This window comes from Sinocyclocheilus rhinocerous, unplaced genomic scaffold (assembly GCF_001515625.1).
Source record: "Sinocyclocheilus rhinocerous isolate Xijiao unplaced genomic scaffold, SAMN03320098_v1.1 scaffold70, whole genome shotgun sequence".
Lineage (NCBI taxonomy): Eukaryota > Metazoa > Chordata > Actinopteri > Cypriniformes > Cyprinidae > Sinocyclocheilus > Sinocyclocheilus rhinocerous.
The window spans coordinates 587644-612752 of record NW_015624555.1 but is presented as its reverse complement, the minus strand read 5'-3'; the positions used below and the strand labels follow the sequence as shown (position 1 = coordinate 612752).

General features: G+C 38.9%; 3 protein-coding genes across 3 annotated transcripts in view; 1 reads left to right on the top strand and 2 right to left on the bottom strand.

The window, feature by feature from the left end:
- Positions 1-7397: 7397 nt before the first annotated feature.
- Positions 7398-9806, bottom strand: LOC107742766 (small integral membrane protein 19-like). Its single transcript, XM_016555806.1, has 3 exons — positions 9561-9806; positions 9281-9405; positions 7398-8038 (listed from the first exon to the last, which is right to left on the bottom strand). The coding sequence occupies exons 1-3, from the start codon at positions 9689-9691 to the stop codon at positions 7986-7988; spliced, it is 309 nt and encodes a 102-aa protein (XP_016411292.1). The 5' UTR covers positions 9692-9806; the 3' UTR covers positions 7398-7985.
- An 836-nt stretch (positions 9807-10642) lies between these two features.
- Positions 10643-12809, top strand: LOC107742755 (uncharacterized). The gene is made up of 5 exons (XM_016555795.1): positions 10643-10805; positions 11048-11215; positions 11392-11491; positions 11957-12087; positions 12215-12809. The coding sequence occupies exons 1-5, from the start codon at positions 10752-10754 to the stop codon at positions 12506-12508; spliced, it is 747 nt and encodes a 248-aa protein (XP_016411281.1). The 5' UTR covers positions 10643-10751; the 3' UTR covers positions 12509-12809.
- A 6422-nt stretch (positions 12810-19231) lies between these two features.
- The window catches only part of LOC107742666 (uncharacterized), a 7988-nt gene continuing 2110 nt past the window's right edge, over positions 19232-25109 (bottom strand). The window contains exons 2-8 of the mRNA XM_016555716.1: positions 20609-20707; positions 20441-20524; positions 20306-20362; positions 20137-20217; positions 19813-19911; positions 19464-19730; positions 19232-19304 (exon numbers count right to left, since the gene is read on the bottom strand). Of these exons, the coding sequence (XP_016411202.1) occupies positions 19278-19304; positions 19464-19730; positions 19813-19911; positions 20137-20217; positions 20306-20362; positions 20441-20524; positions 20609-20707 (714 nt within the window). The 3' untranslated portion in view covers positions 19232-19277. The remainder of the gene's footprint in view (positions 19305-19463; positions 19731-19812; positions 19912-20136; positions 20218-20305; positions 20363-20440; positions 20525-20608; positions 20708-25109) is intronic.

Sequence of the window (25109 nt, the reverse complement as noted above, 5' to 3'; positions counted from 1 at the left end):
CTCTTGCTGTTTATTGCAGAAAGCGTGAGGTGAAATGGAGCCTGCGGCGGAGCCATGGCTCACATCCATACGGCGGTCCATAAGTGTGATGACGGGCTCCGTGGATACAGTCTGAGTGGGGGCCAGATAGGAGGTTCAGCCTGGGTCTCTTGTGTTTGTTGTTCAGGTCTTGGCTCCACGGAGGCTGGTGGTCAGACAGAAACCTGGGTCATACCTGGACTGTTCCACACCACACTTCTGAAAGTACAGGAGAGAGAGTTCAAACCATGAAAACTATGGGTAGATGGGAAGAAAGGAGAAACAGAGGGAAAACTGTCATGAGATGCTGATAGAGCAAATTATAGGAATATGTTGAATTTGGGTCTTAGAGTAAAGCATCGGTTGAAATCTGTCATGTGTAAAATTATTTATATTTATTTATTTTTTAAATGGCAGAAATGTTTACGACTAAAATATTGAGGCAAATATTGACTGAGGTGTCTTCTTAGCTTGCCATAAGTGACTGTGGCTTTTCAATTCTCCTCTTGCTGTTTATTGCAGAAAGCGTGAGGTGAAATGGAGCCTGCGGCGGAGCCATGGCTCGCATCCATACGGCGGTCCATACGTGTGATGATGGGCCCTGTGGATACAGTCTGAGTCTTGTTCAGGTCTTGGCTCCACGGAGGCTGGTGGTCAGACAGAAACCTGGGTCATACCTGGACTGTTCTCTGCCAGTGACTGGAGCCGTCTGCCCCGGCGCAGAAGCCCCCGAGGGGCTCTTCTTAAGACAGACCTGAAACCACACACATGACTAATAGCTCTGAGCTTTAGGAGGCTTTGTGGAACTTTGGTGTGAAGAGCAGCTGACCTCAGGGAGATGGTGAGAGCGGGAGACGCTTTCTCAGTCGGAGCCATGGCTCACATCCATACGGCGGTCCATAAGTGTGATGACGGGCTCCGTGGATACAGTCTGAGTGGGGGCCAGATAGGAGGTTCAGCCTGGGTCTCTTGTGTTTGTTGTTCAGGTCTTGGCTCCACGGAGGCTGGTGGTCAGACAGAAACCTGGGTCATACCTGGACTGTTCTCTGCCAGTGACCGGAGCCGTCTGCCCCGGCGCAGAAGCCCCCGAGGGGCTCTTCTTAAGACAGACCTGAAACCACACACACATGACTAATAGCTCTGAGCTTTAGGAGGCTTTGTGGAACTTTGGTGTGAAGAGCAGCTGACCTCAGGGAGATGGTGAGAGCGGGAGACGCTTTCTCAGTCACTTCTATTCAGAAGAAACAGACTGACTGTCCCGGAGCAAGACCCTGGAGAGGAACCGGCTTCAAAGCGGCCCTCATACACTCTCGCTATCTGAAAACCTGATGCTGAAATCCTTATGGATACCACAAGGACACGCACGAGACTACGGCTTCCGTTTTGTTCGACTCTGTTGGTTTAAAGGGTCTCCTTGTTTGACAAAAGAAAAACATGGAAACAAGACAGTTGAAAAGGGCTGTGTTCTTCTTTTGATCCTTCTGCTCTGCGAGAAGGAAAAGAAAGCGACCACCAGCCAGCCTTGTTTCCAATCCTCCCAGATTAGAGTTCCCTGTTTTAAACGTCTTATTATTCCAGTCTCTTTGTCCCAGTCCCCCTTCCCTAATTAGCGCCTGTTCTCTTTCATTCCCAGTCGTATCTTGTTTCCACCTGTGACGTAAAGAAAAAGTCTGAAAAAAAGAGAAAAGAATGGTGGAATGAAGATGAGAAAGGCAAAAGCGCTTGGCCCCACAACGCTAGAGCGGAGGGGAGGATGAAGGAGCTTGTCATGTCTCATCTGCGCTTGGATCCAGAGACACGCAGCATGGAAACACACACAGACTTGTGCTTCTGTGCAACACAGATGCCTTTGAAAAAAGAAAGCAATGTGGAGAAATGAAATGGGGAGGGAGAGAGAAGCACAGGTTTCTGCGAAGTGTTGGGTATTTCATTGTGACCCATATTTGTTCCGCCGTATAATTTAAACACGACATATCCTAATGAGTATCTAATTTCTGAAAGGGCGTCAAAAATGTGTAAAGCACCTTTAAAGTCAACAAAATCTAAATAATTTACTCTGTTTACTTCCTGTTGTTATTGTGTACAATCCGTTTCTGCATGTTTCTCCAAAGAATTTTTTTTTAATTTGATCAAAACAAAATAAAATAACAACTGAAAGGCCACCGAGCCATTTTATTTGTCTACACCTTTCCTCCCTTCCCTCTCTCCTGTTTCAGACAGAATTATATAACATATTACAAAAGTAAAATTGATACCTTGATTTTTACTGTCATATAAGCTGTGTGGGCTACTGATAAATGTTAACTAATAGTCAAATAGCTATTTAGCCATTGTGTAAGTCATTGTGTGTTTGTCTGCTTACGCCTCACAGAGGGTTAGGTTTAGGACTGGACCTTCATGCTTTCTTTTTCTAAAAATCTTACAATTTCGTACAAAAAAATCTCTTTAAAAGGTAGGGTAGGCGATTTCAGAGAGGCTACAAGGTATGCAAGGGTATGCAAATACATACGTTGACAGGCAGGTAGGACAGCTTATCGTAGCCCTCGGACCAAGGGATATGATTGGACGAAAATGTTATGGTCCTACGCCTTCCACAGACGATAGAAATACATATAAATACATTTAGACACTTAGTGATTGCTATCGGGATGTGAAGAGACTTTCAATCAGCACAAAAAAAACTGTTTTTGAATCAAATCACCTACCCTGCCTTTAAACCAAGCATCTTTTTGCTGATTAATGCTGCAAATTTGTGACGAACTTGAACCCTGTCACGTTTCGCTACTGTGAGGAGCACGGAGACGAAGGAGCGAGGAGACGAGGAGTGGAATTCAAACATATACTGTAGATTTTTATGAACTGGCGCTCTGGCGAGGGGGGGTGGACGCTCTGGAGGCCTCTAGGAGCAGGGTTCCAGGACGGAAGGCCTCCAGGGTGACACCCGTTCTGGGACCCATGGCAGATCAGGCAGTTCAGGGTGCCATGGCGGCACAGGCAGTTCAGGGCGTCATGGCGGAGCAGGCAGTTCAGGGCGTCATGGCGGAGCAGGCAGTTCGCCATGGCGGAGCATACAGTTCAGGAGGCCATGGCGGAACAGGCAGACTAGGAAGCCATGGTGGAGCAAGCAGTTCAGGAGGCCATGGCGGAGTAGGGAACTCAGGAGGCCATGGCTGGACGGCCTCTGTGGCCTTGGCCTCGCCACTCGGCCCGGCCACTACGGACGGACCCATACAACCAAGGAGTGGAATTCAAACATATAGGGTTTAATGAACTTCCAGGGAACAAGGAAAACACACGTAGCAAGGGTAGACGTATAGAATTCCGGACGAAGGAAGAACAGAACGGGCTAGAACACAAATAGGGCCGATAACGAGGGGCAGACAGGTGAGGAGAATAACTAATAACAAGGAACACCTGGAACTAATAGAACTAAATGGGGACAGGAACAGGAAGGACCAAATAAGGGCAAGGAAGGCACATGGGGAGCAAAACACACACAAAACAAGGAACAGAGTCTGACAAACCCGTTGTGAAATCTGTGTGGGAAAATATTTCACCCTCATGCAAAGTTCCTTATTGCATGGATTCCTATTGAAATGACTGGATTTTGCCCAAGAAAATTAGCAGTTTGTTAGTGCAGGTTACATTTTTATGCCAATAGGTCAGGGGTGGCGAACGTCAGTCCTGGAGAGCCACAGCCCTGCAGAGTTTTGCTTCAACCCTAATCAAACACACCTGAACAAGCTAATCAAGGTCTGAAGGGTTACTAGAAAGCTACAGGGAGGTGAGTTTTAATTAGGGTTGGAGCTGTACTCTGCAGGGCTGCGGCTCTCCAGGACCGGAGTTCGCCACCGCTGCAATAGGTGGTAGCAAGTGACTCTCTTATATGAGTGAGTCATTTATTCATTTGTTCAACCAGTTTGTTCAATAATGCCACTTCATTCCTAAATGAAACACTGATTTGTTCATGAACTAAACAGCTGACACTCTTTATGAGTGAGTCAGTGAATCATTCACTCAACCAGTTTTTTTTTTTTTTTTAAATGGCGATTCATTCCTGTACGAAACAGCTAACAGTCTTTATAAGTGAGTCATTGAATCATTCACTCACCAATTCATTAAAAAAACACTGATTTGTTCACAAACTGAACAGTGGACAATCTTTATGAGTGAGTCATTGAATCATTCACTCACCAATTCATTCAAAACTGCTGATTCGTTCATGAACTAAACAGCGGACAGTCTTTATGAGTGAGTCATTGAATCATTCACTCAACCAGTTTTTTTTTTAATGGCGATTCATTCCTGAACGAAACAGCTAACAGTCTTTATGAGTGTGTCATTGAATCATTCACTCACTAATTCATTCAAAACCACTGATTCGTTCATGAACTAAACAGCAGACAGTCTTTATGAGTGAGTCATTGAATCATTCACTCAACTGATTCATTCAAGAATGCTAATTCCTTCATGAATGAAACAGCTGACAGTCTTTATAAATGATTAATCGAATCACGCAGTAAACGGATTTGTTCAAAACCACTGAGTGATTCATGAACTCCACTACTGTGTGTTGCTCTGAGATGCAATTATGCTGTGGGTTTGTTTGTTTGGAACTATTTTCATTGGCTGAGCAAAACTATTGTGTCTAAAACGTAATTTCTTGTTTATTAAACTGTTGTATAAAACAATATCACAATCATGCTTTAAAATTTAGTACTGATAAGGTATCTGATCGAACTGTGCAATATAAATTTAGATATGATGAAATATATGACCTGCAAGACTGGAGGCTGTCCGAAGCTTTTTGACCTTTATAAAAAGCAGAGGGGAGATGGCCACATTAAATAATAATTTCAACGTCTGTACCAAGTAACAGGTCTGGATATTACCCTAAAGAGAAAGCTGCATAATGCATTCACATTCTGAGTGCTGCGGGTTTCATAAACAGTTATTTCAACTCAAATGTTGCTGACTCACAGCATTTATAAATGTTTGTACTATTCATAAGCATGTTGTATAAGCAGATCACAACCTTCTTGTGTCGTGCCTTTAAATAAAGTGATTCTGTTTAACATTGACTGCTTTGTGGGCCTTGTGGCAGTGGGCCAGTGTAACTGGGTGCAAAAACCCAGAGAGAGGGAGCCGGGGCCGTGGCACTGACATTCCAGGCTGTTTATGCCAGCTGCTGGCCTGGGGCCAGTGCATGCGGTCAGGCCATGTTTACATCTGTCTGGGCTTCAAGCAGCCACAGGTCTCAGAACAGCACAGTGGATTGAGACAGGGCAGAGAACGACACCCAGACTGTAAACATCAACCATACGCTGATGAACGTGTTGAAATCCAGCGGTCGTGAACGTTGCTCCTCAACCCTTGGTTTATTTTTCCTCTGGTTTATTGATTTTTTTTTTCTGGTTTGAGCTTGCAAATGGATGCAGAACTAACGTTTAAGATTTGTGTTGATGCATGTCATGCGTTAATACCTGGAATTCAGTTGTCTTTGTGTTTGTTAAACAATAGATGGGTTGAGACCCAAAAAAAAGGAAAGAGAGAGAGACAGAAGGAAGGATAATGTGTTATTTAAGTGTTAAAGCAACAGTTCACCCAAAAATGAAAATTCTGTCATTATTTACTCACCCACATGTCGTACCAAACCCATAAGGAACACAAAAAGAGGAATTTGAAGAATCTTCCCACAGCTTTTTTTATATGTTTATATGTCTGTCAAGAGTCGAAAATAATTAAAAAGCTCCATCAAACAGTCCTTATGACTCATGCACTTTTATTTAAATCAAATATGGTGCTTTTTGACATCAGTGGCACCAATAAACACCACTGGCTCTTGTGTGTTTTTTGACCAAACATCAGTGGCGTCAAACCTGTCACCTTATTCCATATTTGATTTTAGAGCTTTTGTGAAAAAAGTGTCAGATTTTCATTCTTTTTCTCACACCAGCTATTGTATGACTTCAGAAGACTTGGAATATAGCACATGAGTCATATGGACTGCTGTTATGATGCTTTTTGATGCTTGACAGATATGGAAAAAGCTGCATGAAGATTCTTCAAAAATTCACTTTTTGTGTTCACTAACAGCGTACGGTTGGCAATGAGACTCTCAGGGTTTAGGATAATAAGAATTATTGGAGGTTGAAAAACGATGAAGAAAAGAGTTTTTTCATCTTATTTCCATAGAGACCTGAGGGAAAGCACAAGAGGAAGCAGAGGGAGGGGGAGGCAGATGACTAAGGCGAGGCGAGGCATCATTTCTTCAGCTTTCTGTGATTCATCTGGGGAAATGATACCACGGCGGATCAGAGGCTAAGGAATGATGGAAGAGTGGCATTAAAGAAAAAATAAACGATTAGAACAAAGCAGCAAAAACAAAAGCGAGACTGGCCAAGATTGTGATTCTTTCTCACACCTTTTAACTTGTCATCTCTCACTCCATGTTTTTCATTTCTCACTTCTGTATCACTTGGGCTCATTTATGGCACTTTGTTCACCCAATGTTTTTGAAATGAGAGGAAAAAAAAAACGAAATTTTAACACTTGAAGAAAGTGAGTGGTGCTTGCCCATACAAGAGTTACCAGCATGATGCAAGGGTGTTTGCCATAGCATTTTATATGTTTGCTAATGTGTTCTGGGTGGTTGCTAGGTGGTTACTTAATATCCCAAATTATATGATGTTCCCCACATCCATGCTCAATGATATTCAGATTTATAAATATGATTCAGATCCTTCCTTAAATGTAAATCTCTGGGATTTTTGGCCCATTTTATTGCATGTCCTCACTACTTCCAGTGCAGTGCGGTGTGTGAAAATTGTGAGAAAATCAAGCACAAAATGAAATCTTGAAGTGTTACACGACAGGACAAAGCATTATTGATACAATCCACCTTCTCACTAAAGGTATTTAAAGCTTCTGGAACTCATTACTAAAACGTTATATTTACTATAGTTAATAATGTATTTAATATACCATATTATAATTATTTGTGATCGACGGTTATTAGAAATATGACAGGAAGTGCTTTCTTACTACCACAGTTTGCTATGGATACTGTGTTTTTTGCATACTATATAGTAGAGAAATATGCGATTTTGGACGCAGAGTAAGATTTTAGTTAAGATCCATATGCATTCAGTGTGCATAAAGTCCATAGTTTACAAAAGAAATAGTACAGCCTTTCTCAAAAAGCTGCAAAATTTTATGTATCACTTGTTTGCGAGCACAAAAGATGAGTTGACGTTTAATAAACACTTGTTTAATACTTAGCATTAGGCATTCACAAACCCTGAATATGAGAAATAGTAATAGTGATGCTTGTCTTACCAGGTATTGAATGCAGTCACTTTCAGAATTAAGATTCGGCGATATGTTTTAATGTTAAAATTCTTTATTTTAAGCAGATTCAGATTTTACAGCCTGCAGGTCAGCCTAAAACAACTGACATGCATGTAATCTAGCACTAGACGGCAATATAAGACATTGGAGAAAAGGTACCTAGCAAGCACAACATAATCAGTGTACAGTATTTTCTTTACTTGAAACGTATCTTTACTTTGCAAACCTTAAGTAGCATTTTGTAACAACGTTTTTGAGGAGAGGTAAAATGTTTGAATGCAGATCCCAAACAGTGATCAACCTTACGATACACAGATGATCTGTACAAGTAATGTGTTTGTCAAACATATGAAACATAGAGATATTATTCAACATATTTCACTTCCAACACCAGAGGGCAGTCTGTTTCACAGTCCACCCATGCCCTCCAAGGAAAATCATATCACAAGTTCTAAAAATGCCGACTTCTGAATATTTGAGAGGTCTGAATGATGAGAATAAAAAGAAAGGCTCTTCAAATAAAAATAACATTCAGCAATTTGTCCCCAGTACATGAATTCTCCAGCAACCCGCTTCTCTGCAGCAATAGTGGGTGAAGAGCGCCTCCTCTGGTGAGCTCACTCCATTGACAGCTGCACACTATCCGACTGCTGCTGATCATATTTACGAGCTGGAAAAAGAGCACAAAACAAGGATTTGAAAAGATCCTGATTACAACCTTACGAAACTACCATGATATTTTCTTCAAGATCCTTACGTGACATATACAATTTTTTTTTTTTTCAAAAAAACTTTTGTACAGATGGACTTTATCTAACATAGTTTCCAAAGAATTTTGACAATTTTGACCAAACTTCATCTGTTATGCAGCTGGATAACTTCAGCATGGACACATTTTGAAACAGCGGGATGTTTAAAACATCACAGAAATGTATTGAAATGTAAAACACATGTACATGATAAACAAACGGAAAAATGTAGTGAGTTTGGAATAATTACGATTTTAATACGTGTTTGAAAGAAGTCTCATTCACCAAAGTCGCATCCAATTGTAATGTATTTTTAAAATGTCATTTATTCCTCTGATCAAAGCTGAATTTTCAGCATCATTACTCCAGTCTTCAGTGTCACATGATTCTAATATGCTGATTTGCCGCTCAATTTATTAATAATGGCTCTTATTACCTCAATGCACATCCATTTAACGTATCCTTGCTGAATAAAAGTCTCAATTTCTTTCTTTTCTTTATTTTAAATTGTACACCAAACTAATAAATGGTAGTGTATCACAGTTTCCACAAAAATATAAAACAGCACAAATGTTTTCAGCATTGATAATAATAAAAAACATTTCTTGAGCAGCAAATCAGCATATCAGAATGATTTCTGAAGGAACATGTGACACTGAAGACTGGAGTAATGATGCAGAAAATTCAAGAATAAACAATTATTCACAGCTTTTTTATATAATATTTCACAATATTACTGTTTTTTCTCTATTTCTGATCAAATATATGCAAACTTGTGAGCATAAGAGAGGTATTTCAAAAAAAACTTGAAAGAAATTATGTTTATTCCAAACTAAAATAAAAATACTTTAATATGTATAATGATAGCGGTTTGTTTTATTGAGTAGTGGCAACCTTGTCTAATATGACAATGTAGTACCACAAAACATTTTTATTTTTTATAATTTAACATGATATGTCCTTCAAACAAAAGCTTTCAGAATCTTTCTGTGGTTTATTTATTATTATTGTTGTTGTTGTTGTTGTTATTTAGTCATATAATTCACAGTTGTATTTACCAACAATAAGTGTACAGATTTTGGGATTTTGTGAGATTTTGAGAGAAACTATAGCTGCCATGGTAAACTTTCCAAAGCACAAGGAGAAAAATGAGCACAACCCACCCAATGAATACATCTCCAGCTGTTGTCTCAGCCGGACTTTCTGCAGGCTGTCGTAGAAGTTGGGCTCTGCGGAGCTGCCGGCTGTTGGCGGCAGAGTGAATATACGCATAATCTTCCTCTTATTTCTAAATGAAAACAAAACAAAAGATATTCGTGGCTGCCATTACAGGACAGATTACAATCTACTGTCATCAACAGCTTTCACATGTTACTGTGATCATGTTCACAGGTTTAATTGTGATCTTGTGATTAATGAATGTGAAATGAAATGCACGCTTACTTTCTGGCGTACATAAGCAGGGCGAAGCTGACCAAAATAACCAGCAGGTAAACATTAGTGGCCTCATTCCAGGCTTCGTGTACTGAATAATCCAAAGACTCGCCATCTGCCATCACCCCGTACCCACCCATAATCAGATTATTATGCGTTTATTAAAATGCGAAAATTAATTGAAGATGGATGAGATTTGATCAGGAAACAGCGACTGCAGAAAAATATATACATTCAGTTCCGGATGAGCGCGTATGCAGACGTAGAGAACTTCAAAATAAAGGTCCCTGTGCAACCGTTTGAGGAATTCGCCTTTTATCACTAGCGATTTGATTATATATATAATTATTATTATTATTATTATTATTATTATTATTATTCATATATATGTTTATATACATACATACACACACACATACATACATCAAGCATAATATATATATATGTGTGTGTGTGTGTGTGTGTGTATGTATATACACATATATAATAATAATAATAATTATTATTATTATTATATATGTGTATATACATACACACACACACACACATATATATATATATATATATATATATGTGTGTGTGTGTGTGTATGTATATACACATATATAATAATAATAATAATTATTATTATTATTATTATTATTAGGATAGTGTTATTGTGATTGGCTCTAGCAATTAAGCAACTGAATTCTCCAGCATCCCATAATAACGTTAATATATATTAATGTTCAAATATTTATTTATTTCAAAGCTTGATTAATATAATTCTATTCTTAATTTATATTTTCAAATATTAATCAAATAACAAAATTACACTATTTTATTGACAATGTACTATTTTATACAATTTCTTTTTATGTTTTTTACAATTTAATATTTTTGTTTTTAAAATGTTGTTTTTTTATCTTTCCCCTCTCTGTCCCTCTCTCTCTCTTTCACGCGCATAAACACACGTTTACTTTGGCGCTGAGCTTCAGTGATGTCTCTTATTATGCCTTGCTTCATTTCCTTCAGCATTGTAAACAGGAAGTTAAATGTATCTCCGTAGGATGGTTTCATTGGTCGAATGTTCATGAGGAGTGGCAGAATACGACTCGCTGATTGGCTGCCCTATAGAGCATATGATCCTAAAACAGCCTCTGTTCAGTCTTCATCCCCAATATAAACGCACGGAACATCATCACAGGATCAAGTTTAAAAATGTCGTTACGAGGCGTTCTGAAGATTATTCACCGATCTAAATTTGGGTCATTGGTAAGGTTTTAAAATAAATTAGTATTCTGAACTGTGTCGTATTTTAAAGAGACAGTAAATCAATCTAATGTCACGCAAGAAAACATACCTGCACCTGTATATTTCGCTTAAAATCACTGCACTGTAATCATGACAAATGTATCGCTCTGAATTATTGAACTTGGAAAATGACTTCCTGTTGTTTATTAGTATGAAGTGATGTAATGCATGCAAAAATATTTAACAAGCCCTTTCCTTTGCAGTACTCACTTTCCCCAGCAAGCAGAGTTTGTCTGGAAACAGCAGCTGCTCACACCAGACACAGCAGCAGCAGCAGCAGCAGGTCAGAGGGCATCAGCCGGTATCCAGTGCCAAACAAGAAGGACCTGCCGTTTGATATTGTGGAGCTGATGGAGGAGGTCGAACAGAAGGTTTGGCATCACATTCACAAAGAGTTAGTTCACCCCAAAATGAGAAGTTTGCCATTATTTACTCCCCACATATCATTTTAAACCCATATGGCTTTCATTCTTCCATGGAACTGAAAATATGAAGATATTTGTCTCATATGTCACTACTGATAGAAGATGTGCGTGTGCATCTACAGGGAGGGTTTTTGCCCAATGTCTTCAAGGTTCTCGCCCATCGTCCTGCTGAATTTCGGGCTTTCTTCTCTTATTATAATGCCCTCATGAACAAGGAAAGTGGTATGACCTTTTATTCATGCTTTATGGTATCATCTTTTTTCTTTGAATCCACATCTATACGCATATCAATTTGTTTTTAATTAGTTTGCAACTGGAGCAAGATATGAATCAGATTTTTGCTTGAGGAATTAGGGTTAAGATTTTGGGAAATAATTCTGGAAACTGTCATGTCCTGTAGTTTATCCATCAAATCCATTTTTAAACAAGATTTTAGTAGTTATTTTATAAATATAATTAGAAACCACACTGAATATTATTTTTTATTTCACCTGAAGGGTGATTAAAAATGGGGGGAAATAGTAAGACATGGTGACTAGTTAGGAGACCTACAGTCTACACATTATTTCATTCATACAAATGATATTTTTTTACATTTATTTTTTTACTTTTTGATGTTAAATGTAGATATTTTAATGCTTTTAAGAAGTCAGGATGTGATACAAGTTTATTTTACTTTCGTAACAGGTGGTCTGACAAAAGCGGATCGGGAACTGATTGTTGTTGCGACCAGTGCTCACAATCACTGCTTGTATTGCGTGGTATCCCACAGTGCATTGCACCGCATCTATTCCAAAAAACCCATGCTGGCTGATCAGGTACCTACAAATTTAACAAAACATTGTAAAACTGCTTAACACCCTCTCAGTCTCAATTTTGCAAGAATGCTATAAATAATATGAGTAGGCTTCTAATTGATTTGACTGGTACTGTCTTGTCGCACAGGTTGCAGTAAATTACAGGGTTGCGGAGCTGAGCGCTCGTGAGAAAGCCATGCTGGACTTTGCTCTGACAGTCTGCAGGAGTAAAACGGTAACTGAAGAACATCTCAGCACCCTAGAGGCTCATGGTTTTGACCGAGAGGATATTTGGGACATTGCTGCCATTGCTGCCTTCTTTGCCCTGTCCAACCGGATGGCCCATCTGACTGACATGAGACCTAATGAAGAGTTTTACAACTTGGGAAGAGTGCCGAGAGACAAAGCAAAAGCCTGTGATGGGCAGGTCAAGGGCGAATAGACTCGGATCAGACTTGGGATTAAAGTAATTTTTTTATAACACCAAATCCTTCAAAACTGTCAAATAATCATTAAGCTGATTGTAAAAAAAAAAAAAAAAAACTAACTGGTTGCACATTTAGCTTTTATGCTTCATTGATTACGCTGTTTTTATGTTAGTCTTTACAATGAGAAATTCCTCCTTGTGGCGTTTTCATTCACTTAAATTAGTTAGTCTTTGGTTATTTATTAAAAGGAGAAAGAAGGTCTGAATACCAGTTGCACAAATGCATTCACAAATCACTATAACATTATATTTGTGAGCAGGGTTATCGTTATCTAAAACTAAAACCATAACAAAACATTTTAAATATTTGAAATAAACGTTTCATATGGCTTGTTAACTGAGGGGTGTTACAGAGTATTTGTTAAATATAGCTAACGAAATATATATTGTGTGTTTGATTGGTCCAGACGCTACAGTAACTTGCGTTAATTATTTGAAAAAGTAACTCAGATATTCTCTAAGTAATGCGTTTCTTTACTAGTTACTTGAAAAAAGTAATCTGATTACGTAACTCGCGTTACTTGTAATGCGTTACCCCCAACACTGTGTGTATATATATATATATATATATATATAAAACTTTCTTATTTTCGTTTAGTTTAACTTGAAGTATTGAAGTCAAGTAACTTTAAATTACCTAAAGCTAAAAACTAAACTGAATAAAAACTATATATTCATATTTAAAAAGAACACAAACTAACAATAACAAAAATTAAACTTAAAATTTTTTTTTATTAAAATGAAAACAAAAACATAAAATATAGCAAAATGAAATTCTAAATATTAACAAATCTCAGTTATAGTAAAATAAATAACACTGGTTGTGAAGACAAAGTTTGGATACATTTTTGAATGACTCTCTTATGCAATCAGATAATCATCTAATTTATAATTTATTATGAAACATTTTTAAAAACAAGCCATGCTGTATTTGAAATGATTTGTGTTGTCATGAGCTGGGAACATCACTTTAATATGTGGAAGGAAGGACAGGTCAAAGCCAAACTTGAATATAAAATGTGAAATCTGTTAGTCTGTTTTCAAGAGATTATAATTTTAGAGGTTAATAAATAATAAATAAGTATTTTCTCTGAAAATGTACTTTGAACACTGTTTGATAGGATTTTAAATGTCAGTCTGTAAATACTGGGCTGAATTTATCAGGTGAAATTTCCATGGTGTCAACTGAAGGTTTGTTGAAAGAAAAAAAAAACATTTTACATTGTTAATATGTACATATGTTAAAATTAAAACATTTTGGGGGGAAAAAACGTAATAAACAAAATGAAAACACAAGAAAAACCCTCTCATGAATGTTTTTCATCAAAGTTTGTTAAATCTAAGGCACATTAATGAGGACAGAACTAACTAATTTAGTTTTTTTTAAGTATCTTTAAACAGTATCAATTTTCCATGACTTTTTACATTATCACTGGTTTTATCACAATTTTTATGTAACAAAATTCCTTTACAACATGCATTCACAGATTTGATTTTCAAAAATAATTTATTTGTTTTATTGTAATATATATATATATATATATATTAGGGGTGCTCCGATTGATCGGCTACCAATCACACAAGAAAAACCCTCTCATGAATGTTTTTCATCAAAGTTTGTTAAATCTAAGGCACATTAATGAGGACAGAACTAATTAATTTCGTTTTTTTTTAAGTATCTTTAAACAGTATCAATTTTCCATGACTTTTTACATTATCACTGGTTTTATCACAATTTTTATGTAACAAAATTCCTTTACAACATGCATTCACAGATTTGATTTTCAAAAATAATTTATTTGTTTTATTGTAATATATATATATATATATATATATTAGGGGTGCTCCGATTGATCGGCTACCAATCACTATCGGCCGATAATCGTCACTAGTGCTAACGGACAATTTAGCAGAAAATTGGCGCAGATGGGAGCAATGTTTTTGTCTATATATGACTGCAACAGGAGCGAGTGCTAAACAAGAGCCAGTCAAAATAGCCATTCTGCTACACACCATTGGGGAAGAGGCGTTGGAGGTGTATAATACACTCGCCGTCAATTTAGTTGATGAAGAGAACGAGACGATGGAAGACGTGCTCACAGCATTCAGAGACTACTGCAGCCCACAAAAAAACGTGTTTGAGAGGCACCAATTCTGGTCTCATCCCATGGCAGATGGCATTACAGTGGACAGATTCATCACAGAGCTGAGACAAAAAAGCAAAGACTGTGAGTTTGGCCCAAGTGAGAATGACATGCTCAGAGATAAGTTGGTGTTTAGTATAACAAACCCTTCTCTCAAAGAAAGATTACTTCGCGAAAATGACTTGTCATTGCAAAGAGCTATCGAAGTATGCAGAGCAACTGAGCTAGCCAAAACACAGATAGAGGCCATGCAAAATGCTGCAGTTGTCCAAGACTCTCAAGTAAATGCAATAGAAAAAGCTACAGAATATAGAAAATCAGGTGCAAGAAGTAAGAGCAACAAGAAGCCAATTACACAAAACTGTCGCAGATGTGGAAAGAGCCATGAGCCACGCCAATGCCCAGCCTTTGGAGCAGTATGCCATAAGTGCGGCAAAAATAACCATTTCTCCAAGGTATGCCATGCAGTCATTCGCAACGATAGCAGAGCAAAAACTGCACAGCATAAAGAGTGAAACAGAGTCCATGTACATTGGCACACTAACACATGCTCAAGTGCATGAGATGGAACACACGAAAGACAGTGTGTGGTACACAACAGCCACCATCCGAGGCGTAGAGATAAGATTCAAACAAGACAGGTGCAGAGGCAAATGTGCTACCTGTATCCATTGTCCAGAGGATTCCTGGTCCAGTTAAGCCACAGCCTACATCAACGGTGTTAGTAGCATTCAGGGGAACGCACTCCATCCCGAAAGGCGTTGTGTCACTGAAATGTAAGACCGACAAAGCCACAGCCACATTACAGTTCTATGTGTCCGATCAAACAGACATGCCAATTCTCAGCAGAGCAGCATGTGAGCAACTACAGCTGGTGAAAAGGATTGAACTGCTTGCAAAAAAGTCTGCGTCAACCAAAGAAAAGTTGGTCAACACGTATCCATCAGTCTTCACAGGGCTAGGTGAGTTCCCAGGAGTTCATCATATATATGTTGACCCAACAGTCACGCCTGTAATCCATGGATGCAGAAATATTCCACTATTTGTTTGTGACAAGTTGAAAGAAACACTTCGAGATCTTGTGCATAGAGGTGTTATATCCCCTGTAACTGAGCCCACAGAATGGGCAAACAGCCTCGTTATCACAGAAAAGAAGAACGGTTCACTGAAGGTATGTTTGGACCCTCGTGATCTGAACAAAGCCATAAAACGCCAGCACTATTCCATTCCCACTCCTGAAGATGTGCGTAGCAATCTGGCTGGAAAGTCTATCTTTACCATTCTCGACGAAAAAGACAGTTACTCCCATTTGGCATCAAGTCAGCAAGTGAGGTGTTTCTGCGAGACTTTTGGTGACATACAAGGAGTACACTCATTGCTGATGACATGATCATTGCTGCCTCATCGGTGCAGGAGCATGATGAAATCCTTGATAAGGTCATGGAGAGAGCAAGAGCGGCCAAGGTGAGATTTAATAGTGATAAGATCCAGTTCAAGGTCAATACTGTGAAATACATGGGACACATTGTCACACCAGATGGCTTGCGACCTGACGAGGCAAAGGTGAGGGCGATCACAGACATGCCACCCCCAGAGGATAAACAAGGCCTACAACGTCTACTTGGTATGACTAAGTATTTAGCGCAGTACATCCTGAATGAAGCTTCGCTCACAGCGCCCCTAAGACAGCTGCTGAGGAAGGATGCTGTATGGCAGTGGAATCCCCATCATAGCACTGCTTTAGAGAGTTTGAAGTCCGCTTTCACACGAGCACCTGTGCTGAGGTTCTATGATCACAAAAAAACACTAACAATACAGGCAGACTCGTCGAAAGATGGCTTGGGAGCTTGTCTTCTGCAAGAGGGCCACCCTGCGTGTTATGCATCACGAGCACTCACTGACACTGAGCAAAGATATGCTCAAATAGAGAAAGAGTTACTCGCCATACTTTACTCAGCAAGGAAGTTTCATCAGTACATATATGGCAAGGCAGTGATGGTGCAATCAGATCATAAGCCCCTCGAGAACATCATGCAGAAACAGCTGTGCAAGGCCCCTGCACGATTGCAGCGAATGCTCCTACAGCTGCAAAAGTATGAACTGAACATTGCATATACACCAGGCAAGCACGTGCATATTGCTGATACGGTATCCCGTGCAACCGTAAGTAGAGAGACTGATGAAGGTGGAGACCTCTATGATGAGAAAGTTGTGCATGGCTTGGAGGCCATTGATGCAATGAGTCCACACACACTTCAACAATTGAAAGAGGCCACTGCAGCAGACCGAGTGTTGCAAGATCTGTGTGAAAAGGTAGAGACTGGCTGGCCACAGAAAAGACGCAGCGTAAACAGCAACCTACACAGCTACTGGCCTATGCGACACAAAATTAGCATGCAGAACGGCATTGTAATGGTAGGAGACTAGATAATCATACCTCACAGCTTCAAAAAAGTCATCTTAGACAAGCTACACATAGCTCATCAAGGTATCCAGAGAACAAAGGCCAAAGCAAGAAAATCCCTTTACTGGCCTGGAATGGCGCGAGACATAGAGATGATGGTGGAGAAATGTGCGCCGTGTCAACAAGTCCAGCTCAACTTCAAGCTCACATTCTCCAGTCCAGGATACCCTCAGTCCAATGGACTTGCGGAAAGAGCAATAAAGACTGTTAAACATGCATTGAAGAAAACGTTGCAAACTGGCACAGACCCACATCTAGTGCTACTGTCACTAAGAAATACACCAGTGTCAGGCCTGAATGAATCTCCGGCACAAATGTTAATGGGTAGAGTCCTGCGGAGCACAATCCCATGCTCTAGTGCTGTGCTCCAACAGTCGACCCCACAACACATACACAAAAGACTGGTGGATTTGCAGTCTCGAATGCGGCATCAGTATAACCGCAATGCTAAGACGTTACCAGAGCTGGCTCCAGGATCCACAGTACATATGCAGACCAGACGTGGATGGGTGCCCGCTGTAGTGGAGCACCAGAGAGATGAGCCTCGGTCTTATACGGTGCAAACGCCAGCAGGAAAGACATTCAGGAGAAACAGACGGCACTTGAGAAAGATACATCAGAGTCTGTGCAAAGGTGTTGATCCTGATGAACCTTCGGATGAAATATCCACTCAAACACCCAGACCAGCTGACCAATCATCTGGGAATTCTCCGGCGAGAGTGGATGAGCATCCAACACGCCATACTAGAAGTGGTAGAGCAGTAATACAGCCAACTCGATATAATGATTATGTTCTGGACATGTAAAAAAGAAGGAAAAAAAAGGCGAGAGAAAATGTGAAAGCAGATTGTACATCTGTAACAGAAGGATCAAAGGATTATCAGACTTGTGTGTCATACTGATCATCGGTTGATTGCTCAAGTCTGAGCGATGTATTGGTGTGATGTAAAAATGAACGAGAGTCAGTAAAAGAAGCAGGTCGTGGCTCACGGTCTCACAGTGTGTTTATTAGACATAGAAATAAGACAAGCACCATTCGGACAAACAGATAAAGGACACAAGAACACAACATGGTGTCAGAAGTGACAGGACAGTGAGTACCGCGAACAGTTTTGTTGATACGAACTGATTAGCTCGCCAGAAAATTTTGATCTCGGCAGACGAACATGGAACAATTCAAGCCACCCTCGTCACTAGTGCTAACGGGCAATTTAGCAGAAAATTGGTGCAGATGGGAGCAACGTTTTCATCTGTATATGACTGCAACAGGCGCGAGTGCTAAACAAGAGCCAGTCAAAATAGCCATTCTGCTACACACCATTGGAGAAGAGGCGTTGGAGGTGTATAATACACTCGCCGTCAACTTAGTTGATGAAGAGAACGAGACGATGGAAGACGTGCTCATAGCGTTCAGAGACTATTGCAGCCACATGTGGCTTTTTGGCTAGGTTTAAAGGGAAAGAGCACTTTTAGATAAACAAGGCATAGATAGATGGCACTCGTGGAGGTAGTAAAACATAGTTCTTTATGAACCGCAGGATTGCTTGTAATAAAGATTTAAATGCAAAAGGAAAGGCAGTAGAGCTGACTATTTCTGTCAATGGTAAGTTTGTGATAACGAAAGAAAAGTAGTTTAATTGTTTTGCCACTTGCTTGAGCAACTTAAAATATAGAACTAAAAGTAAATGCAAAAGTAAAAAGAAATTAAGAATGTGTTGCTTATATATATTGTGTTTATATATGTCTGATTGTAATACTGTACTGTGTAAAAAAAGAATTGCAATGCTGAAAAGGCATTTTCAGTGACAATGTTTGGATTTGAAATCAAAATAATGGATAAATGTTGTGTTTGTGGTAAACAGCCACGGATCAGCAGCGGACTCTTGTGTGAAAGCTGCTTTTCCTCTCACAAGAGTCACCTAAGAGGGGAATTCCCCCCATTTTCAAAAATGAAAAAAAGAAGGCTTTAAAAGATCTGTGTCGGTGATCGGTATCGGCAGATACTGCTTTCTGTGATCGGCCTCAAAAACCCTGATCGGAGCACCCCTAATATATATATATTCATATAATCCATTGTGTAAACATCAAATATCCCCATTTGTGTCTGAGATCTAGTTCATCTTCTGGTATGTAAATCTTCATACTGCAATAACAGAACACAGTATATTAGAGCTGTGCAGTACAGCAGGTTAGCAAGCAAATATGATTGAATATGGAGATTATTTATAGGATTTTAATTTGTATGAACCATTATAAATTATAAATAGATTTCCTACAGTTACTCAAAAATGCTCATAATTACCTTATATGCTGGTGGAGGTGCACTTGGGACTGGACCGTAGTTTGGTGGAGGTGCAGCTGAGACCTGGTCGTAGGCTGGTGGAGGTAGAGTTGGTACTGGACTGTAATTTGGCAGAGGCGCAGGTGGGACCAAGCCATGTGCTGCTGGCAGCATGTACATGACTGAACTAACGGATTGTACCACTGCAGAGGAGTCCGGCTGGCCCATTAGCACAATATGGTTGACAGGCAAATCTGCGTTCATATAACTGACCTCGACATGTCTTGACTGAGAGAGGACCAACGTGATATTTGTTACACATCTATCTGATTCATTTTTTCAAAATGAGAAAGATCTTGTTGATGTTTACCTTTGGTCTGCAGCAACAGGAACAGGAGGTTAAAGCAACAGGAACAGAGAAGATGAAGATGAGAGTATCACAGGCCAGAAGGAGAAAGCAGGACACACCCTGATTAAATAATAGACACAAAGTGATTATGAACTAAAATAGGAATATGAATCAAAAACAGGTTGCCAGATCTAAACAGTGTAGAGGATGGGCTATGTCACATTGTTGTAGACTATCAGCGTTGCAACATATAAGCATTTTCATCTAAGTCTGGTAAAACAAGAAATCATTTTAATCTAGACATATGTATCTTGTACATGTGTGAGTTTCACAGCAACCACTTACCCAAGTGTAATAAAAGTGAAAGTGGAGAGACAGAGCAGCTGCTGCAGCATTTAGATAGCTGAGCATTTGTGAGGATTTGACCTATAGTACAGAAGATCTGGTTTGAAATAAAACCCATGAAATTCCCCTTATCTAAAATGATTACAAGTTTTTTTAAACTGACACTAACCAGACACGGTTTACATGTGCTTGCTGCCGAGACTGTAATAACTGCAGTTAAAGTGAACTGTAGAACAGAAACGGAACAGAATTCAGTATTTGTTCACTGTATAATGTTGTACTGATATTGAAATGATTGACTTACACTGACTGGTGACCAGAGAAGAAAAAAACTCTCATTCCAGATTGTCAAACAGAGTCCCAATAAGGCTAAAAATATTTCCAAAATCTGTGAGACAAAAACATAAGATATAGTGCCTGTTTCTTCATACTCACTGAATACTTCTCTTTATGCGGAACAGTGTGTTTTTACCCCCAAAGCCAGTGGCTTGGTCGTCAGGAACCTGGAGACTTCATACTGCTGTTGCTGGTATACTGGCGTGGCTATCATCACATCAGAGGGTTTTGGCATCTTTGAAAATAAAGAGAGTATCTTGTCTTTGCACGTCTTTCTTGTCAGCCAAAGCTAATTGATTGTCAAGAAACCAGGTTTCACTGATCACTCTTTCATTCTCGAAGCTGGGAATCAAGATTTACCTGAAGAGTTGCTTAACAACAATGAGAAAGTGTTACTATGGAGTTGTAGAATGCTGAGAGCTGCAACATTATCCTGTCAGTCACAAACATAGCCTGTAAACGTACCAGTGTCACATGACCAAAGAATGGTGGTCTGAATATCAGCACGACTGTAATATGGTCACGAAGCCGCAGGTGGCCGCAGATGTGATGATATATACAGAACAGCATGATTGCTGTTAACTGAATATGTGATATTGCTTTTATACAACAGTACATTAAACAACGAGTTGATTAGCCTAGGTTGAGTTGAAAATATATAGCTGGGTGTTTCTTCAGCTTTGGACACTCTACGTCCCAGCAGGAGTTAATTATTATTAAATCAGATTTTAATTTTTATCATATTAGAAAATGTGCCAAATGTGCCTATAGTTAAACCAGGGCCAAGGACAGTCCAGGCTGGTGCTGGTCCATCCAATCAACATTGCCAGAATATACTAATAGCCTATGGTCTGGGGAAAAGTGGCAAAATAGGTGTGTATACATAGTTTATAAAGTGTATTTTTACAAACTGATATAACATAATGTTTATTTATTCACACTTGTAACAAATCCACTTTAACCATAGCCTTGCGATCTATGGTTAAAAAGTGTATGCAAAATAAATGGATGACAAGGAAATTAAACGTAAACTTTTTAGACATTTTCTAAACATCGATTTAACATCTGTTATGAACATATTGCAGATGAGCAAACACTCTAAAAAAGTAATATGGTCACGAAGCCGCAGGTGGCCGCAGATGTGATGATATATACAGAACAGCATGATTGCTGTTAACTGAATATGTGATATTGCTTTTATACAACAGTACATTAAACAACGAGTTGATTAGCCTAGGTTGAGTTGAAAATATATAGCTGGGTGTTTCTTCAGCTTTGGACACTCTACGTCCCAGCAGGAGTTAATTATTATTAAATCAGATTTAAATTTTTATCATATTAGAAAATGTGCCAAATGTGCCTATAGTTAAACCAGGGCCAAGGACAGTCCAGGCTGGTGCTGGTCCATCCAATCAACATTGCCAGAATATACTAATAGCCTATGGTCTGGGGAAAAGTGGCAAAATAGGTGTGTATACATAGTTTATAAAGTGTATTTTTACAAACTGATATAACATAATGTTTATTTATTCACACTTGTAACAAATCCACTTTAACCATAGCCTTGCGATCTATGGTTAAAAAGTGTATGCAAAATAAATGGATGACAAGGAAATTAAACGTAAACTTTTTAGACATTTTCTAAACATCGATTTAACATCTGTTATGAACATATTGCAGATGAGCAAACACTCTAAAAAATACATCTTGCAGATGTAAATGCAGACATTAAATAGATGTGATGTAGGCCTATCAGTGTGTGCTCTCAGGATAGTGAACTATCCCAAACACCAACTATCATAAACAAATCATACTCAAAATGTAACATGGTGTGCCATATAACAGATAAAAACTAAATTACAGTGTGCAAAGCACAAGCATCGAACACAGTTGAATCGTTAACCCTGTAACATCGTGCACGTGTGTTGATGTTGAATCTGTTGATGTGTGTGTGTGTGTGTGTGTGTACTTGGTATTTATCACGTTATGGGGACCAAATGTCCCCACGAGGATAGTAATACTAGTAAATTTTGACCTTGTGGGGACATTTTTGAGGTCCCCATGAGAAAACAAGCTTATAAATCATACAGAATTAGTTTTTTTGAGAAAGTAAAAATGCACAAAGTTTCCTGTAAGGGGTAGGTTTAGGGGTAGGGTTGGTGTAGGGCAATAGCACATACAGTTTGTACAGTATAAAAACCATTACGCCTATGGAATGTCCCCATAAAACATGGAAACACAACATTTGTGTGTGTGTGTGTGTGTGTGACCAATCGCAAGCGAGAATCATCATGTACACATCAAAGCAACATAAGCAAAGTCCCTTTGACACAAGTCAGTACATGAAGTGTGCATGGATAACAAGCAGTGTGGCAAAAATCATCCCATTAGTTTGTCTTGTATTAAGAAAGTAAAAAAAAAACTTGTCTTAGAAAACAAGTTTATGGAGCCGACTCGTTCGCGAACGTCTCATCACTATTTCAGTCACATGCCTGTCTCGAAGACCCGGAGGGCAAAACGACCATACAACTGCGGCACAAGCCTGTCAATTTTCCTTCTGTTTTCTAAGCCTCAAATATTTAGATCACCTCTCAAAAAAAAGAAAAGAAAAAAAGACGTGAACAAAATGCAAGTTTTGGCCATTTGTAATCCATACCTAAAGCACCCGCCGCGATATTCCAATCACTAAAACAGCGGGACATTCTAAAACGTTTAATGTGAAAAACACTTAACGTTAAAGTGCCTTAATGTGTTCCTTATAGAAATGTTGGGGTTGGCAGAGGTTGGCTAGAGATGATCAAACCTCTATTTAGCCTATAGCCAATATCTTTTCATAGAGTCAGATGACGGTCTCTGTGAGTGAGTTATTGAATCATTCAGCCAAGTGATTCATTCATTCAGTTGCGAAACACTACTACTGTGTGTTGCTTAACTCTGCGATAGCCTACCGTCTGTTGATTCAGCTTTGATCGGAACTGTTTAGTGAAGCACCATTATAGACAGAGGAATCAGCAATATCAAATTTAGAGATTGAACAGATACATGTACGATAGAGTGAACATGAAACGCCCAGGTTTCAAAGGTGAAACCTGTGTATTTTTATGGAAAAGAAGTTGAAAGGGTACAGGAGGACAAGTATCTTGGAACTATCTTTGATACTACTTTAAAGTTCCAGCAGAACACAGAGGCCATTATTAAGAAAGTGAATCAAAGAATGTACACTCTTAGGAAATTGAACTCTTTCTGTGTACAAAAAAAGCATACTGAGAACTTTTTATACTACTTTTATTGAGAGTATCTTGGGTTTTTCTTTTTTATGCTGGTACTCTTCACTCTCTCTTAGAAATAAGAATCGTTTGCAGACGATCATCAAAAATCGGTATTCATGAAAATTTTCATGTGTGCATAGGATTCTGATTTGTACACAGCATTTATGGTTCATTGTATAGGCCTATTTATTTTAATGTATGTTTTGCAAACACCACACACAAGGATTTTTTAAAGCTTTCAGTGCACACATTCAGCTTTGTATGTAATGAAAAAATGATTATATTTTGTTTCGTTTTTTAAGTAAATTTAGAAAAACGTTTGGAGCTTTTTTCGTTAAATGTTTTTTTTTTTTTAAGTAACGGCCAGCGGTCATGAAAATTTTCATGTGTGCATAGGATTCTGATTTGTACACAGCATTTATGGTTCATTGTATAGGCCTATTTATTTTAATGTATGTTTTGCAAACACCACACACAAGGATTTTTTAAAGCTTTCAGTGCACACATTCAGCTTTGTATGTAATGAAAAAATGATTATATTTCGTTTCGTTTTTTAAGTAAATTTAGAAAAACGTTTGGAGCTTTTTTCGTTAAATGTATTTTTTTTTTTAAGTAACGGCCAGCGGCAGACAGTGAATTGATCATAGCCTATGGTGAGCATGATTTGACCAAGTACAACATGTTCCTTGATCAACAAGGATCATCATTCCAATCAACCAATCAGAATTGAGAGATAACTTTTCAGGAAATGTCAGTTTTAGGCTTACAATCAGGATTAGGCGCTTCTACACCCTTGTTAATCAGCTATCATTTCCCTCTGATTTTAGGAATAAATTATGGGTAAGGTTAGGTTTAGGGGTGGGGATTGGGTTAAGTCTGTATTTTTGGACTGTAATGTTGATCCAGGATCAACAAAAGCTGTTGTTCCAGGAACATGTCTTACTTGGCAAAATCACGGCAACCCATAGCTTATATGTTTGATCAATTTAGCCTTCTCAAATCATCACGACTTGCCTAAAATAAAATCTATATATAAAACATTTCAAGCATATCACAATGTTAGTTTAAATGTTTAACCTATAGGCTATAAATGTGTGCTGTTAGACGCATTTCCAATCGTTTGAGCGGAGAGTTGAAGCTGAAGCGCTCTCTGCAGGACCTGGAGGCGCCAGCGCCATCACTTGCGTTTTTTCTAACAGTGGAAACAACTTAAATACGCAGTCGATTTTGCTCATAAATGTAAGAGTAATACATCATTCTAAACTGTAAAGGGTCTAGTTTTATTTGTGTGCACTCACAATATCAACAAAACATTATGCTTTTATAAAATAAAGAAAACAAACGCTTTCTGCCGTCTCGGGCTTGAAC